This window comes from Hylobates moloch, unplaced genomic scaffold (assembly GCF_009828535.3).
Source record: "Hylobates moloch isolate HMO894 unplaced genomic scaffold, HMol_V3 SCAFFOLD_14, whole genome shotgun sequence".
NCBI classification, from domain to species: Eukaryota; Metazoa; Chordata; class Mammalia; order Primates; family Hylobatidae; genus Hylobates; species Hylobates moloch.
This window is the reverse complement of record NW_026652289.1, coordinates 83988560-84002278: the sequence shown is the minus strand read 5'-3', so window position 1 is coordinate 84002278 and position 13719 is coordinate 83988560. Positions and strand designations below refer to the sequence as shown.

The 13719-nt window shown below is 56.4% G+C and overlaps 1 protein-coding gene across 1 annotated transcript in view; it reads left to right on the top strand.

Annotated features, from left to right (window-relative positions):
• Positions 1-546: 546 nt before the first annotated feature.
• The window catches only part of KLF13 (KLF transcription factor 13), a 51317-nt gene continuing 38144 nt past the window's right edge, over positions 547-13719 (top strand). The window contains exon 1 of the mRNA XM_032174469.2: positions 547-1632. Coding sequence (XP_032030360.1) covers positions 1056-1632 — 577 coding nt within the window. The 5' untranslated portion in view covers positions 547-1055. The remainder of the gene's footprint in view (positions 1633-13719) is intronic.

Sequence of the window (13719 nt, the reverse complement as noted above, 5' to 3'; positions counted from 1 at the left end):
TCTGCAAGGCAGGGGCGTGGGGAGGGCGAGCGGCCTGAGGCTCTAGGCGCGGCCACCCGGCAAGCCGGCGGCGGAGGGCGCGGCGCGAGTACGTTCCGCCCCTAGGCAGCCCCGCGCCCGGCCGGGCAGACACGCCTCCCCGCCGGCGCCCATCGCGGGCGGAACAAATGGCGCTCTCCAGAAACCGCTCCCCTCCATACCGGGGGCCAAGGCTGTCACCACACAAAAGCTCCGGCAGACAAGTGCCCGCTGTGTCCCCGCCGCGGGGGGTACGGACAGCCGCTCCGCGCCGCGACTACCCGGCCCACCGTCCCTGGACGTCACGCGTCAGCGCGCCCCACTCCAGTTTCCGCCCCTCCTCCCACCGGCCCAGGGGACACGCCCACTGGCCTCGCGCAGGGCCCGGGACCGGGCACGCCCCTCTTGCGGCCCGGATTGGCCTGGCCATGAACCCACGGACCAATGGCGTCTGTCCCGGCCCTCAGTCACGCCCCCTTCCCCAGGCGCGGGCACGCGACCGCTCCGTTCCGCCGGTGCGCGCTCTGGGCTCCCCGCCCCCTCCGCGCGCGCAGCTCCCCGCGGCCGCCGCCGCCTGTAACCTGCGCCGCCAGGATGTGGCTGGGGGCTGACGTCGGGTCCAGATGTGGCCCCGGCCCCGCCCACCCCTGGGGCCAGGCCGCCCACACCGAGCCGCGGCGCGCACGGCAGCTGTCCCGCCAGCCACAATGCGCGGCGAAGCTGCGGCCGCGACTTGGCGCGGTAGTCCTTAACGTTGCCGCTCGGCATCCTTAGAACCGGCCGCCCCTGACGCCGCGCAGGGACTCCAGTCGCCCGCGCCCCCCATGCGCTCACTTTTCGGTGCCTGGCCGGGCCGGCGCCTCGCAGACGCGGAGCCGCGCGGGTGACGGCACAGGCGGCTGCGCGCCCAGCCCAGCCCAGCCCGAGGAGAGGGCGCGCCGCGCCCCCGCCCCCCGCCCGCTCTCCCGAGGCCGTGGGTGCGGATGCGCGGCTGACGCCTCGCAGCAAGAGCACCGCCGCCGGCCCCAGCCCGCAGCATGGCAGCCGCCGCCTATGTGGACCACTTCGCCGCCGAGTGCCTCGTGTCCATGTCGAGCCGCGCGGTCGTGCATGGGCCGCGGGAGGGGCCGGAGTCCCGGCCCGAGGGCGCGGCCGTGGCCGCCACCCCCACGCTGCCCCGCGTCGAGGAGCGCCGCGACGGTAAGGACAGCGCCTCGCTGTTCGTGGTGGCGCGGATCCTAGCGGACCTCAACCAGCAAGCGCCGGCGCCCGCCGCGGCGGAGCGCAGAGAGGGCGCCGCGGCCCGGAAGGCGAGGACCCCCTGCCGCCTGCCGCCGCCCGCCCCCCAGCCGGCCTCCCCCAGCGCCGAAGGCGCGGCGGCCGCGCCCCCCAGCCCGGCGTGGAGCGAGCCGGAGCCCGAGGCGGGGCTGGAGCCCGAGCGGGAGCCGGGGCCCGCGGGGAGCGGCGAGCCCGGCCTCAGACAAAGGGGCCGGCGGGGCCGAAGTCGCGCCGACCTCGAGTCCCCGCAGAGGAAGCACAAGTGCCACTACGCGGGCTGCGAGAAAGTTTACGGGAAATCCTCGCACCTCAAGGCGCACCTGAGAACTCACACAGGTCAGTGGGGCGGCGCGGGCGCCCGGATCGCGCGGAAGGGGTCGGCGCGAGCTGCCCGACCACGCCCCCGGAGCCGCCGGCGGGGTGCGAGGTGGGGGCCGGGCGGGCCGGGATGCCCGGGGCCTCGCCCCTTCCTTCGCCGCTCCGACCCGCGGCTGTCCCCGCGCGCCGCGCGAGGCGGGTCCTAGGTCTCGGAGCCGGCGCCCGCCAGGCGACCGCGCCCCCGCCGGGCACGCCCCCTCCCTGGGCGCGCTCGGGTGGGGCCGCGGGGGCGGATGTAGTCATTTGGGCCGGGGGCGGGGACCCCGCCCGGCCGGGAGGCGGCGCGGGCAGGTGCGGGCGGCCTGGGTGTGGACCGCAGGCGGCACTCGTGACGGTGGGGCGCCCGGAGCGGGGGCAGGGGAAGCTCTCCGGGGTCCTTCCTCGTCTCCTCCCCCGCTGCCCGGGCGCGCGCTCAGGAGGGGAGGGGCCGGCCCCGGCGCGCGACGGGCGAAGTTCACGTAGGGACAAGGCTTCCTTCGCCGCTCGGCACATTCTTCGCTCTCTTTTTCCTGTAATTTTTCAGCGCTCTTAAGGTTTAATTTGTCGTGGCCAAAGTCAGCGGTGGCGCTGGGCGATGCGGGCGGCGGTCCCGGGTCCCGCTCCCCGCCTGAGGCTCTTTGTGGGAGCCCCCGCCCATCCGGCCCGGCTGGGGCGCGCCCGGCCCTAGGGCTCCTCGGCCTCGAGGCTCTCTGGGGAAAGGAATGCCCTGGCCGCTGCCCATCCTCCATGCTGCCCTCTCGCCTGCCCACCTCTCACCTGCCCTGGGTCGGTGCGGGGCGGGCGGCACCTGCGCCAGGGCGGGCGCTGAGCCTCCAGCCTGGGGATCACCGCCCGCCCCCGCCAGCCCAGCGGCAGCAGTTCCCACGCGCGGCCCGATACTTTGTAGTTGATTCATCTGTGGCGGTTCCCTCCCCCCTTTGTTTCGTTTTTAACACAAAGATGAACAGATTTTAATGGACGGCAATCCTTCCCCATTTTGGTGTAAAGAATTGTATGCTTTCAATGAGCTCACAAGAGTTTTTCTGTGACACTCACCTCTTATACCTTGGGGGCAGGCTCAAAACCCGTGTACTGAATACTCTTGCCTTGTGACCAAGGGTGGTGGTCTACCATTTGTAAAATAGTTCACATAGTGATTAAAAGGCATAAAAAGAAGCTGCAGCCTTGGATACCCTAGAGCTGAAGGCCCCCTTTTTTTCCGGTACATTTGGAACTGAAAGGGCCCGAGGTCTGCAGGTGAGGCTTTCGGATCTCGGACTAACTTTCCCCGGGGAGGCTGTTGTGGCCGCCCCAAACCACGTGGCAGGTGATGGGGTAGAGGGTGAGAGCGGGGCCGTTTCTAGACATTCCGGGTCAGTTAAGGGTGTGGGGGCTCAGGTTGGGGGTGGGAGTCAGTGTGGGCTGAGAGTTCAGCTCGGGACGCGGCTGCAGGGTGGGTGTGGCCCTGGGGGAGGGGCCAGGCTAGGCTCAGCTCGGCTCCAGGTGGACCCTGAGTATCGGGTAGGGGCAGCGATTGGGGCGTGGCTGGGGTTGAGATGCGCTTTGAGGGACGATGCCCGTGCTGGGCAGGATTCTTAATGTTTGGGAAATTTTTCTACCGCTCCTGTCAGGGTGGCCTGATACTCGGCAGCACCGGTAGCGGGGAATTGAGGAGGGGGGTGGCCTAGGGGAGGGGCTCGCCGTCGTGGGCGGGGCTGGCTCGTCAGGGCCTCAGCCCTGGGATGTCTTCCTGGTGGTGGGTCCACCTCCCGCTTCAGGCTCTGGCCCCGCGCGAGCCCCTTGACTAGAATATTGGCGCAGGGGCGCTGGAGACCCGGGCCTCCCGCCGTAGGTGGGGCCGGTTTCCTCGGAGCGCCTGGAAACCGAAGGCAGGCAAAAGAGAATGGGACCAATCCTTTGAGTGTCTGCAGTGTGCTACGGTGCCCATTCTTGAAGCAGAGAAGCTATTCCACCCTTCAGGTGTGCAGACATCAGAAGTCCTACCTCCAGAGTGGAAGCCGGCCTCCAAGTCGAAAGTGCACAGGGCTCCGGCAGCGGGCTGGCGGGGAGTTGGGAAGAACGCAGATTTCCAGGCCCCTGATGCCGACCTAGTACACACAGTTCCAGCCTGCAGCTGGGAATGCATGTTACCGGTACCCCAGGTGACCCATTATGAGAGTTGCACTGCCCAGAAACCTACCTCTGAAGGGAGTCTGGTTCAGCATCTGGTGGAGGGCACCCCTGGGAAGCCCATTTCCAGCCCCTGCCCAGGTGTGCAGAGCATAAGTAACTGGTGTTCCTCAAGGGAGAAGAGGAGCTTGCTGTGGGGGGAGAAAGGAGCATCTTGCAGAAGGGAGAAACCCAGGCAGGCCTCAGAGATGACTGAGAAGGCAGGCCACAAGGTGGTGGCTTTGCTGCAGCCGTGGGCTCAGGTGTCCGTGGTTTGTGGGCCTCTAGCAGCATTGTGGGGTCTCTGCAGTCAGTGACTGAGGCCATGCCGGGCCTTGTACTCCATTAGGCGCGGGAAGGTGCCCCCGCCCCACTTCCCGCATTTCCAGGATCCACAGTAATTTCATGGCAGTGGGTGAATATCAAAACCAGGAAGGTAGCCAGCTGCTCTGTGCTGTTCCTCTATGTGACCAGGGACCGGTTCCCAGATCTCCTTGCACCTTGGTGATGTCTGCCCTGACCACCTGCAAAGTCTTCAGGGAAATGAGGTTCAAGTATGTGAAGACCCTTTGGGAAGTGCAAGGGTCAGCCTTGACTCTGGAGGCGCTTGTGGTCCCTTGGCCGTGGCTCTGCTCTGATTTTCCACCCCCGCTCTCTGAACAGCTTCATGCTAAGAGCTTTCTGTCCTGGTTAGCTGTTTAGCAGTTTGGTCTCCCACTCCCACTCTCCGAGGAGTTATCCTGTGGACACATTGGTCTTTGTCACATTTAGGTAATTGTTGATGTTGTAACAATGCATGATAACACAAAACCAAGAAAAGCATCTTTGCAGCTCGTGCTGCTTTATTATTTAGCCAATGAGAACTTCCCAGTCCAGACCTGGAAAGTTTGCTCAGAGGGGCTTAGGGGAGCAGCTAGACCAGGAGCAGATTTTCTTGGAGCCTGAGGTGCTTTGATGCAGAAATTCAAGGACTCACCTTCAGATAGGTCAGGCTGGGGCCCTCTTGAGGGCAGACTGGTTGCCCAGATCCTGCCTCTGGAGAGTCCTGCGTGTTGTCCTGAATGGGGAGACTTGGCAGGCCCCCAGCAGAATGGCCACTTGGTCTTTCTTGGCAGAGAGACCCTGAATACATTTCTACCTATTTGTACCCACAGAGAATTGTTTTCAAAACTGCTGTGTGTCCTGTTTCCCTCCAGTGCTGGAGCCAAAACATCTCTGCATGCTGGGCCCTCTCTGGGTTCTGGGGGTCCCATGGAAAGGTGGGCACAGTGGCGTGCCCAGCCTTCCCTCCTGTAGAACCTGAGGCATGTTTGTGGTCACTTGGCCCTGTTTGGGTGAAGGAGGGAAGTAGAGTAAGATCACATTCTGTCAGCCATTTCCTGTGATAATTTGGGTGGGGTTCACCTGAAATTTATCTTAACGCACTGAAGCAAGGATTCGATCCTAACAGATTATTGCGACTTCTCCCCCAGGGCACACTCCAGCTTTAGAGACTTGTTTCCAAGCACACCGCCCCCTGGGCACCCTGCAGGTCCTCCCTGATGCTGCTGCCTGGGAAAGCAGAGCTGAGGGCATCTGGCAGAGCAGAGGGCATCTGGGCGGGATCTCCTTTACCCAGGGCAAAGCCAGGCTTGTTGGTGGTTCCTGCTTTGTTCAGAGACACACACAGGCCAGTGGCTCAGCACACCCACCCCTCCCTCTCACACCCTCGAAGTCCCCGGCTGCCAGTGGCCCTAGTTGTGAAACTCCTCAAACAATGCAGAAGTGTATGCAGCATGGGAGGTGCCTGCACCGCCACTGAACCACTGTTACCCCACGTTGGTGTTTTTCTTTACAGACCTTCTAGACGGATTTGCACGCATGCATACGTGTGTATCCATGTAGACATTTTGAAACATACTTAAATAGGATCCTAGCAAACATCTCACTGCTGGCATTTTGTTCTGTGTGTTTGCTTAAACGAGGCATCTTCATTCATTTTCACAGCCGCATGGTATTCCAAGATGTGGTTATATGGCTGCATTGTAACTTATTTACCCTTCACTTATGGAAAGGACAGCTACATTGCCTTTTTTTGTTTTTTGTTTTTTGTTTTGCTATTACAAGTTGTGTAGCAGTGGACTCTGGTGTGTGTGTGTCTTGGTGCAGGGGAGCTGGCATTTCTGTAGGATTGAGACCTAGTGGTGGTATTGACAGGGTTGATAAGTGTTGGTTAAATTTGTTGTGGAGTACTATGTTATGTTTTTAAAGGAAATAGACCACACTTGTTGGTCCCCCCTCTGAGGGAGAGACCTGTGGTGTCGCCACTCCACCTTCTTGAAAATGTTTACTTCTTCCAGTTCTCCTTTTGCATGTGTGAGAACATTGAGAACATTTAAAACAGTACTAGCAAAACCACTGTCACTCCCGCATGCCTGGTGGCTGGCTCTCCTGGCCATCTTCAGTTCTGGTTTTACAGAGACTGGAAAGTGTGTGGTGGGTGCTCAGCCCCAGAGCAGTTGGGTGGGGGCTGGTGTGGTGCCATCTCCAACCCCCCTTCCCCCCTTGTTGAAAGAAGGCTGGAGGCTGTGCTGCCTGAGTGAACTGATAGGACGCAGTTCATTAAACCAGTAGCCTGTGTCTGGGGCTTCACATGTCTGGAACACAGCAGAGATGGGGGCCCGATCCTTCTGAGTAGGTGCTATGAAGCCCACTTCTCAAGCTTCTGACAGCCTCCTGCTCTTAGGTCCTGTGTGCTCCCACTTTACACATAGCTTTAATCCGACTGGTTACTGGGGAAGGGCAAAAGACATGGATAGCAGCTAAAGGCAAGGGAGGAAACAAACCAGCAGGTTATTAACATATGCGTGTGTAAGTGTGTGTGTTTAAATGGGTCATGAAGGAGCCCTACAGTCAACCAGCGCTGGAACAAGCGTGGGGCCATTTGTGGAGGGGCACATGTTTCTCCGCAGCAGTCCCTGAGGTCTGCATGAGAGACCCTGGCATAACGAACACTCTAGCAGGGATCTTGAGATACCAAGGCACTGTGAAGTGTGTTCAGTTTGTGCTTTCAGGAAGCAGTTAAAATAGTTTTAAAAATAAAAACTTCTAGAACGGTACACTCAGCTTTCACAATCCTAAGACTTCCAGACTGTTTGCTCTAGGGGCCAGGCATTGTTCTGTTTGTATTAGTTTACATCAAGCTATCTAATCTTCACAAGGACCCTATGAAGTAGGCTCTATTATTATTACTAAATTTCAAATAAGGAAGCTAAGGCTCCAATGTCTTAGGAATCGTGCCCAAGGTTACACAGTAAGTGAGGGTGGAACAGGGATTGGAGCTGGGGCTTGAGCCTGGGCAGCCACCCCTGAGGTGGGTGTACCTGCTGTGTCCTACTGCCACTCCTGTCTGGACCAGTGTTTCAGGTGACTGCAGGTGAGCAGGGCCCCGTAGTAGTAGAAATCTGGATGTCCCCAGCACACAGCTTCCCGCACAGAATTTTACTGCTTCTTAAAAGTTGAGGGAGTAGTATAGTGAACACTCCTATACTCTTCCCATAGGGTCATTGGGTAATATTTTGCCACATTTTTCTCCTTTCCTCCTCTTTTTCTTTCTAAAGAAAGAAAAATTAATTTTTTGTCTATATTTTTCTCCCTTTTCCATCTCGCCTCTCTCTTTATATATTATCTGATACACAGTCCATATTCAGTTCTCCTAGCGATTCCTAAAATGTCCAGTATAGGATTCAGGATCCAGTTAATCACACATTGCATTTGGTTGTCCTCTCTAGTTTCCCTTAGTTTAGGATAGTTTCCCGTCTTTTGGTCCTTTATTATGTTACGCTGGCATTTGAAGTCCCGAAGCCAGTTGTCTTGTAGAACAACTCACAATCTGGATTGATCTGATTTTTTCCCGTGATCAGGTCTGGTTTAAACAAATTTTGGTCCAAAATATGGCACAGGTGATGTTGGGCACTTCCATTGCCTCATGGGGGTGGGAGAATGGGATATTAGCCTGTCCCACTGCAGGATCACATGGTTAAGGTGGGCAGCCAGGCTCAGCCACTTCCATCCACCTGGTTGGTTTCTAGTACATCTTCCAAATTCCTTGACTGGAGAGATGTTGGGGGTTGGGTTCAGCTTTGGAAGGCTTTTGAAGTCAAAGGACCACCTGGAGGAGGCCTGGGTGCTCCTTTCCCCAAACAGACGAGACACCCTGATTTTCCTTTGAATGAAAGTGGCTCCAGATAGTATTAATAGCCAGCTCAAGGGTAGCTGTGAGTGTGTTCTTGGTCAGCCCACCTGAATCCTGGCCCTGTGGCCACAGGCAGCCTGTCTCCTAGGGCTGGAGAGGGCCTATGGCAGGTGACACTCTCCAAGTCCTCGTGAGTTGTTGTGTGCTTTCAAGAAATAAACAAAAATTGTCCTAAGTCCACACACTTGAGCCTGTTTTTCTTTCCTTTTTTTTTTTTTTTTTTTTTGTTGAGACGAAGTCTTGCTCTTGTCCCCCAGACTGGAGTGCAATGGCATGATCTCGGCTCACTGCAACCTCCGCCTCCCAGGTTCAGGCGATTCTCCTGCCTCAGCCTCCCAGGTAGCTGGGATTACAGGCATCTGCCACCATGCCCGGCTAATTTTTGTATTTTTAGTAGAGACGGGGTTTCACCATGTTGGCCAGGCTGGTCTTGAACTCCTGACCTCAGGTGATCCGCCCACCTCGCCCTCCCAGAGTGCTGGGATTACAGGCGTTGAGCCACCGCACCCGGCATTTTCTTTCCTTTCAAAGCCCCAAATGGGATTATTTTCTTGAGAAGTCAACTTCCAGTCGAGATGGGAATAAACTTTTCACCAGCTTGGCAATTCAGAAGCAGCCGCAGTGCTGTGTGGCTGGGGTTGGGGTCATGAAGACAGCCACCAGTGCAGTCCTCGGGGTGGGAGATACTGAGTTCAGAAGGCTTTGGACACTCTTCTGGGCCAAAATAATGGAAACTTGAACTTGTTTTACTCTTGGCATCAATTGGGTACTGGGCACAGAAGAAATCCTCACCCAACCAAAAGCTCTGCCATTTGGCCATAAACACACTCGTATGCCTCCATAGCCACATACATGTGTATAAACACATATGGGTGTGTGTAAGTGGACGTGACACCCTGCTCATGTGCTTGCTGAACGGGGGAGCATCCACACCTGGAACATAGTAACTATGTGGAACTTCTGATTTCTAGTTCAGTTTGAGATCTTAGGTCCGTCTTCACCCCCAGCAAACGTTATCAGCTGTTTGTGAGTCAGGCGCTTCGGGGAGACATGGAGTTTGCTCAGTTGAAACTAGGGCTGTGGTGAAGGGGCTATGCCTTCGCACCTTGCTGCCCCGCCCAGCAGAGTGACCGGGCTCCTGTGTCCTCCACACTGCTTCAGTTCCCCTCCTGATGCAGGGCCAGGCTGTGATCGCCATTTGCTGTTGGGCATTGTGTGTGTGTGTGTGTCTGTGTGTGTGTGTGTGTGTGTGTGTGTGTGTGTGTGTGGTGGCGGGGCAGGGGGCAGGGGGAGGGCACAGCATGGCACCAAGCACCAGAAACACAGCCTTGACCAGTCCCTGGTCAAATCATTCTGGACAAACAAGACAGAGCACATTTGGCAGGGGCAGGATTCTGTTTATTGTTCTCCGTTTTTGAAGTTCATCACACAAAAACACTTGCTAACCAGAAACTTGGCTACACTCCGTGGCCATTGGCCAGTCTGTCCCAAGGTGACTTGTTTGGAGCACTGAGGCCTGATGCCTCAGATTAAATGTCCTTATGCTGGTGCCACAGGGGTGTGGCCTACTCTGCATGGATGAGTGACCCTGGGTCCCCAGGCACAGGGCACAGGCTCGTCTCCTTGAAGCTGGAGCCCATGTTGCATCATGAAAGAGCTCTGCAAGAATTGAAGGCCCAGAGCAAAAATCGCTCACCAAAGAGCATGTGGCTCAGAGCCTACCTTGGCCTCCTATCTCAGTTAAAGTTTCTAAAGGTGGAGTTGTGTCACGTGCTTGTCTCCTGTGAGCACAGGCCAGGTGGGAGGAAGCTTGGGAGTGGGGAGAGGACGTGGGCTCAGAGGAGCCACGGGCTTCTCCCCCGACCCCAGCGTCCACTGGACACACATAGGAGGTGAGGTGATGCCTGAGCAGCCTGGCAAGTGGCCAGGGCCCTGGTTGGGGCCTCCTCACTCCCTTTTGGAGCACTGGCAGCTAGTGGCAAGGGCCTTGTGCTTCCATATGTGGGTCCAAGCTGTGGATGGGGAGGCCAAGTGTCCTGGCATGTGGGAGGTGGTGAGGTGCTCCCTGGAGATCTAACAGGTATGCACGGGTTAGCGAGACCTGAGAGTCCTTCTTGGGCCACACCTAAGTATATGCAGGGCCTGTGATACAGCCAGAATTTTCTCCTCTGATAAACTTCTCTGAGCCTTTCTACTTGTCTTTAACTCTTTTATCGTCTAAATGTTCACTAAAAAGAAAAAGAATAAAGGGAACTTGGTTTAGGGCTATTGGTAGAAGTTAAAGTTGATGGCAGAGCATGAATAGGGGTGTCTGCAAGGAATTGTTGGAAAAGAGATTGGAAATAGAGCAAAGGCTTATGTGAGTCTCAGAACCTGACTCCTTTGTTGACTGGGAGTGGGGCAGAGGGCATGGGTCCAGCAGGTCACTGGTCTTGGGTTACCAAAAAGGTTAAGGCTATTCACCTGGGCCACTGGCTGGGGGTGCTGCTCAAAGCCAGGATCTGGGAGCCAGGGTCAGCACCTTGGGTGCACCCAGGCATCATAGCAACAACAAACCCCAACACGTTTTCATAGACCAGGGCAGATAAATGGGAGTTAATGACATGGTTCCCACACATCCGAATCTGGGATATGTAAAATGTGACACGCAGTCTGAGCATTTGGCAGGCTCTCCATGGTCTTGCTTTGCATATTTTGGCCTATCTGCCCTCCAGACTTACTGCCCATTGTCCTCACCTGCATGACTGGCCATGTCTGGTTTGCCTACTCGTCATTGAAGGTATCCACAGGGGTGCCATCTGCCCCCATGTCCCTCTCCCACTAGGCATGCTAAGTGGCCCATGGCAGGGCAGGCAGGGACTCAGATTCCCTTCATCCCATCGCTGAGGTCTCACTTCCTTTCTCCACCCGCCTTACACGTGGAAGGTTTCTCCTGTGCTTGTCCACCAGTTGTCGTTTTTGTCTCCTAGCATGGATGGTGTGGCAGAAGAAGGCCTTGCACAGCAGCACATGAGGACCCACAGGGTTTCTGGCCCCTTGCAGCTGTGCATTCTGAGGGAAGATGCCCACGGTTTTATTATCTTCTCCAGAGCGCCCTTTTTTTCTGCTTGCATGGCAGGCCCTTTCTAAAATTACAGTCATAGGTTGCTTAATGACAGGGGTGTGTTCTGAGAAATGTGTCGTTAGGCAGTTTCGTCCTCATGTGAACATCATAGAATGCACTTATTATGCACACCTAGATGGCATAGCCTACTGCACACCTAGGCTGTATGGTGTAGCCTCTTGCTTCTAGGCTGCAAGCCTGTACATCATGGTACTGTCCTGAATACTATAAGCAACTGTAACACAATGGTAAGCATTTTGTATCTAAATATAGAAAAGGTACAATTAAAATGGGGTATCGTCTTATGGGACCAGCCTCTCATCCCACGTGGACTGTCATTGTTTGAAACGTCATTAGGTGGTGCATGGCTGTACTTTGCTGCTTGGCCTAAGGTGCCAGGGCATTCTCTGGGTAAGCCTGAGGGGCCTGCAGGGTACCGTCTTTTATCAAAGTTGAAATTAGTTTTAGCACTTTACACTGTGTCCCCTTTGTGGCTGATAGAGCAGGAGCCCTTCAGTGTCTACTGTCACAGGTGTAGAGCTGCTGTGTTGGCGAGCAGGTAGGTGGTTGTCTTGAATTACTGTCAGGCTTTAGAGTCTTACAGGAAATACAGCCTTGGCTACTTATAGCTTGTGATTTGAAGTTTCCCTAATGATGCACTGGGTAGTACCCTTCAGCAGTTTGCTTTGGACAAACCATATCATTCTTAAGTTCACTCACTTTAGCCTTTGAGAAACTTCAAAGTTTGTTTCCCTGATCTTCCTAGTTGCCCTGGATTATGAGCCAAGCATTTGAATTCCTTTGCACATCTAGCACTGCACATGGCCTTGGAAGATGGGTATTTATGTGAGTGTGTGTGCGTGTGTGTGTATATATATATGCCCGTCTTTGCGTGCATGTGTGTGTGTGTGCTTGTGTATGCACAGGCACACGTGGTCAGCCATGCAGCCAAGTCTCAGAACAATCGTTCCACTGGAAGTAACCCAGTCTTGAGGCATCTGGCCAGGTGGTGTGGGCTGCAGCACGACGTTTGTTTCTCCCAGCCCCATGAACCCCGGTGGGGCTGCATCACTTAAAAGGCCAGTCTCTACAAGAGCAGGGTAGGAAGCAGCAGTGCGTGCCCAGCCGTGGCTGCGTAGGCTGAACCAGCCTTCAGGATGGAGGGTGGGACCCTGGAGCCAAGCCAGAGGGTGTATACCCTTGGTCCCTAATGAGGTACTCCATCTTGGGCCATTCTGCCCCCTGGTCTCTCTGCTCCTCCTCTGCAAACCAGGGGGGCCAGCAGCCTGCTGGGATCCTGGCCCTGGCCGGGTTAATGGATGGGAACTGAGCTCCTTGGCTGCCCAGCTGAGGTTCAGTCTGGCCCCATTCTCACTTCTTCTACTCCCTGTTGTACTGTGGGATCTGAGCATTTCTTTAACAGCCTTCAGGGGTTTCCAGCCCTCAGGACAAGCAGCAGGTGGGTATACAGGGGAGCAGACCCCAGGGGGTCCTGAGGAGGGAGGGTGAAGGCACCCCTCCTTTGTGCTGTCTGTAGCTGCTCAGCCTGGGAGACACTGTGGGGGAGGCTGTGGCTTCCTCCTTCCGCCCTCTGGGGATGCCCTGGCGGCCTGTCCCTTGGGGTGTTGGGAGGAGGTGGCTTGGCTGACTGTCCCTGCTCACGGTCAGGGTCCTCCTACACAGCAGAACTGGAGGTAAACACTGGGTTGCCTTGGCAACTGGGCTGCGCCACGGCTCCAAGTGCTCCTGGCTAGAGAAGTTCCCATTGTCTCAAGTTTCTAGGATGGGTTTCTATTTTGATTTTTTTTTTTTTTTTTTTTAAATTAGCAAGAATGACTAAGATACCAAAATGTCTGACCTGGTTTCTATAATTTCTTAATAAACATTTGTCTTCCCTTTATAGGAGGAATGTTTTAGTGATTCATTGACTTTTCTTTTAGACGGTGGCAAGGCCCTGGTGAGGCAGTGCGGGGGCAGCACAGAGGGCCCCCCACTGCTGACAGCTGGCACGGGAGGCTGGGAGAGCACTGGCCACGATCCAGGGACCAGGCGTGCTTACGTAGACACCACACCAGGATTTTATTGGCTTTGAGGCTAATTAAGTTCCATGGAAAATTTTGGGGAGATGCCTCTCCCCTGTTGGGTGTTCAGATACCCACAACTGGTGCTTCCAGAAGCTGTCTGAAGGCTGATGAGTCTGACTGAGCCCGAGGAGCGCCCTCCCACCCAGTGCTGGACTCTCCCGCCAGAGGCCTGGCCCCCTCCCTGCAGGTCAGGGCATGTGCTTGTTTATACCTTGTTGGTGTTTGCTGTTAAATTCTAACTGCTCACCTAGGTAGCCTGGGCTGGCTGCGCCCAGTGGATGTCCTCCCACCCCCCGCCTGCTGTCTCATGGGAGAGCCCCAGGTGACACTTTGCCGTGGGAGATGCAGCAGCGGGCTCTCGCGCAGGCCTGACCCTTCACCTTGGATTTCACTGGGCTTCCCTGCTCTGCCCACCCATGCATGATCTTGTACAGAGTCACCCGCCTCATGGAGGAGCCAGGTGAGGATCCAGGGAA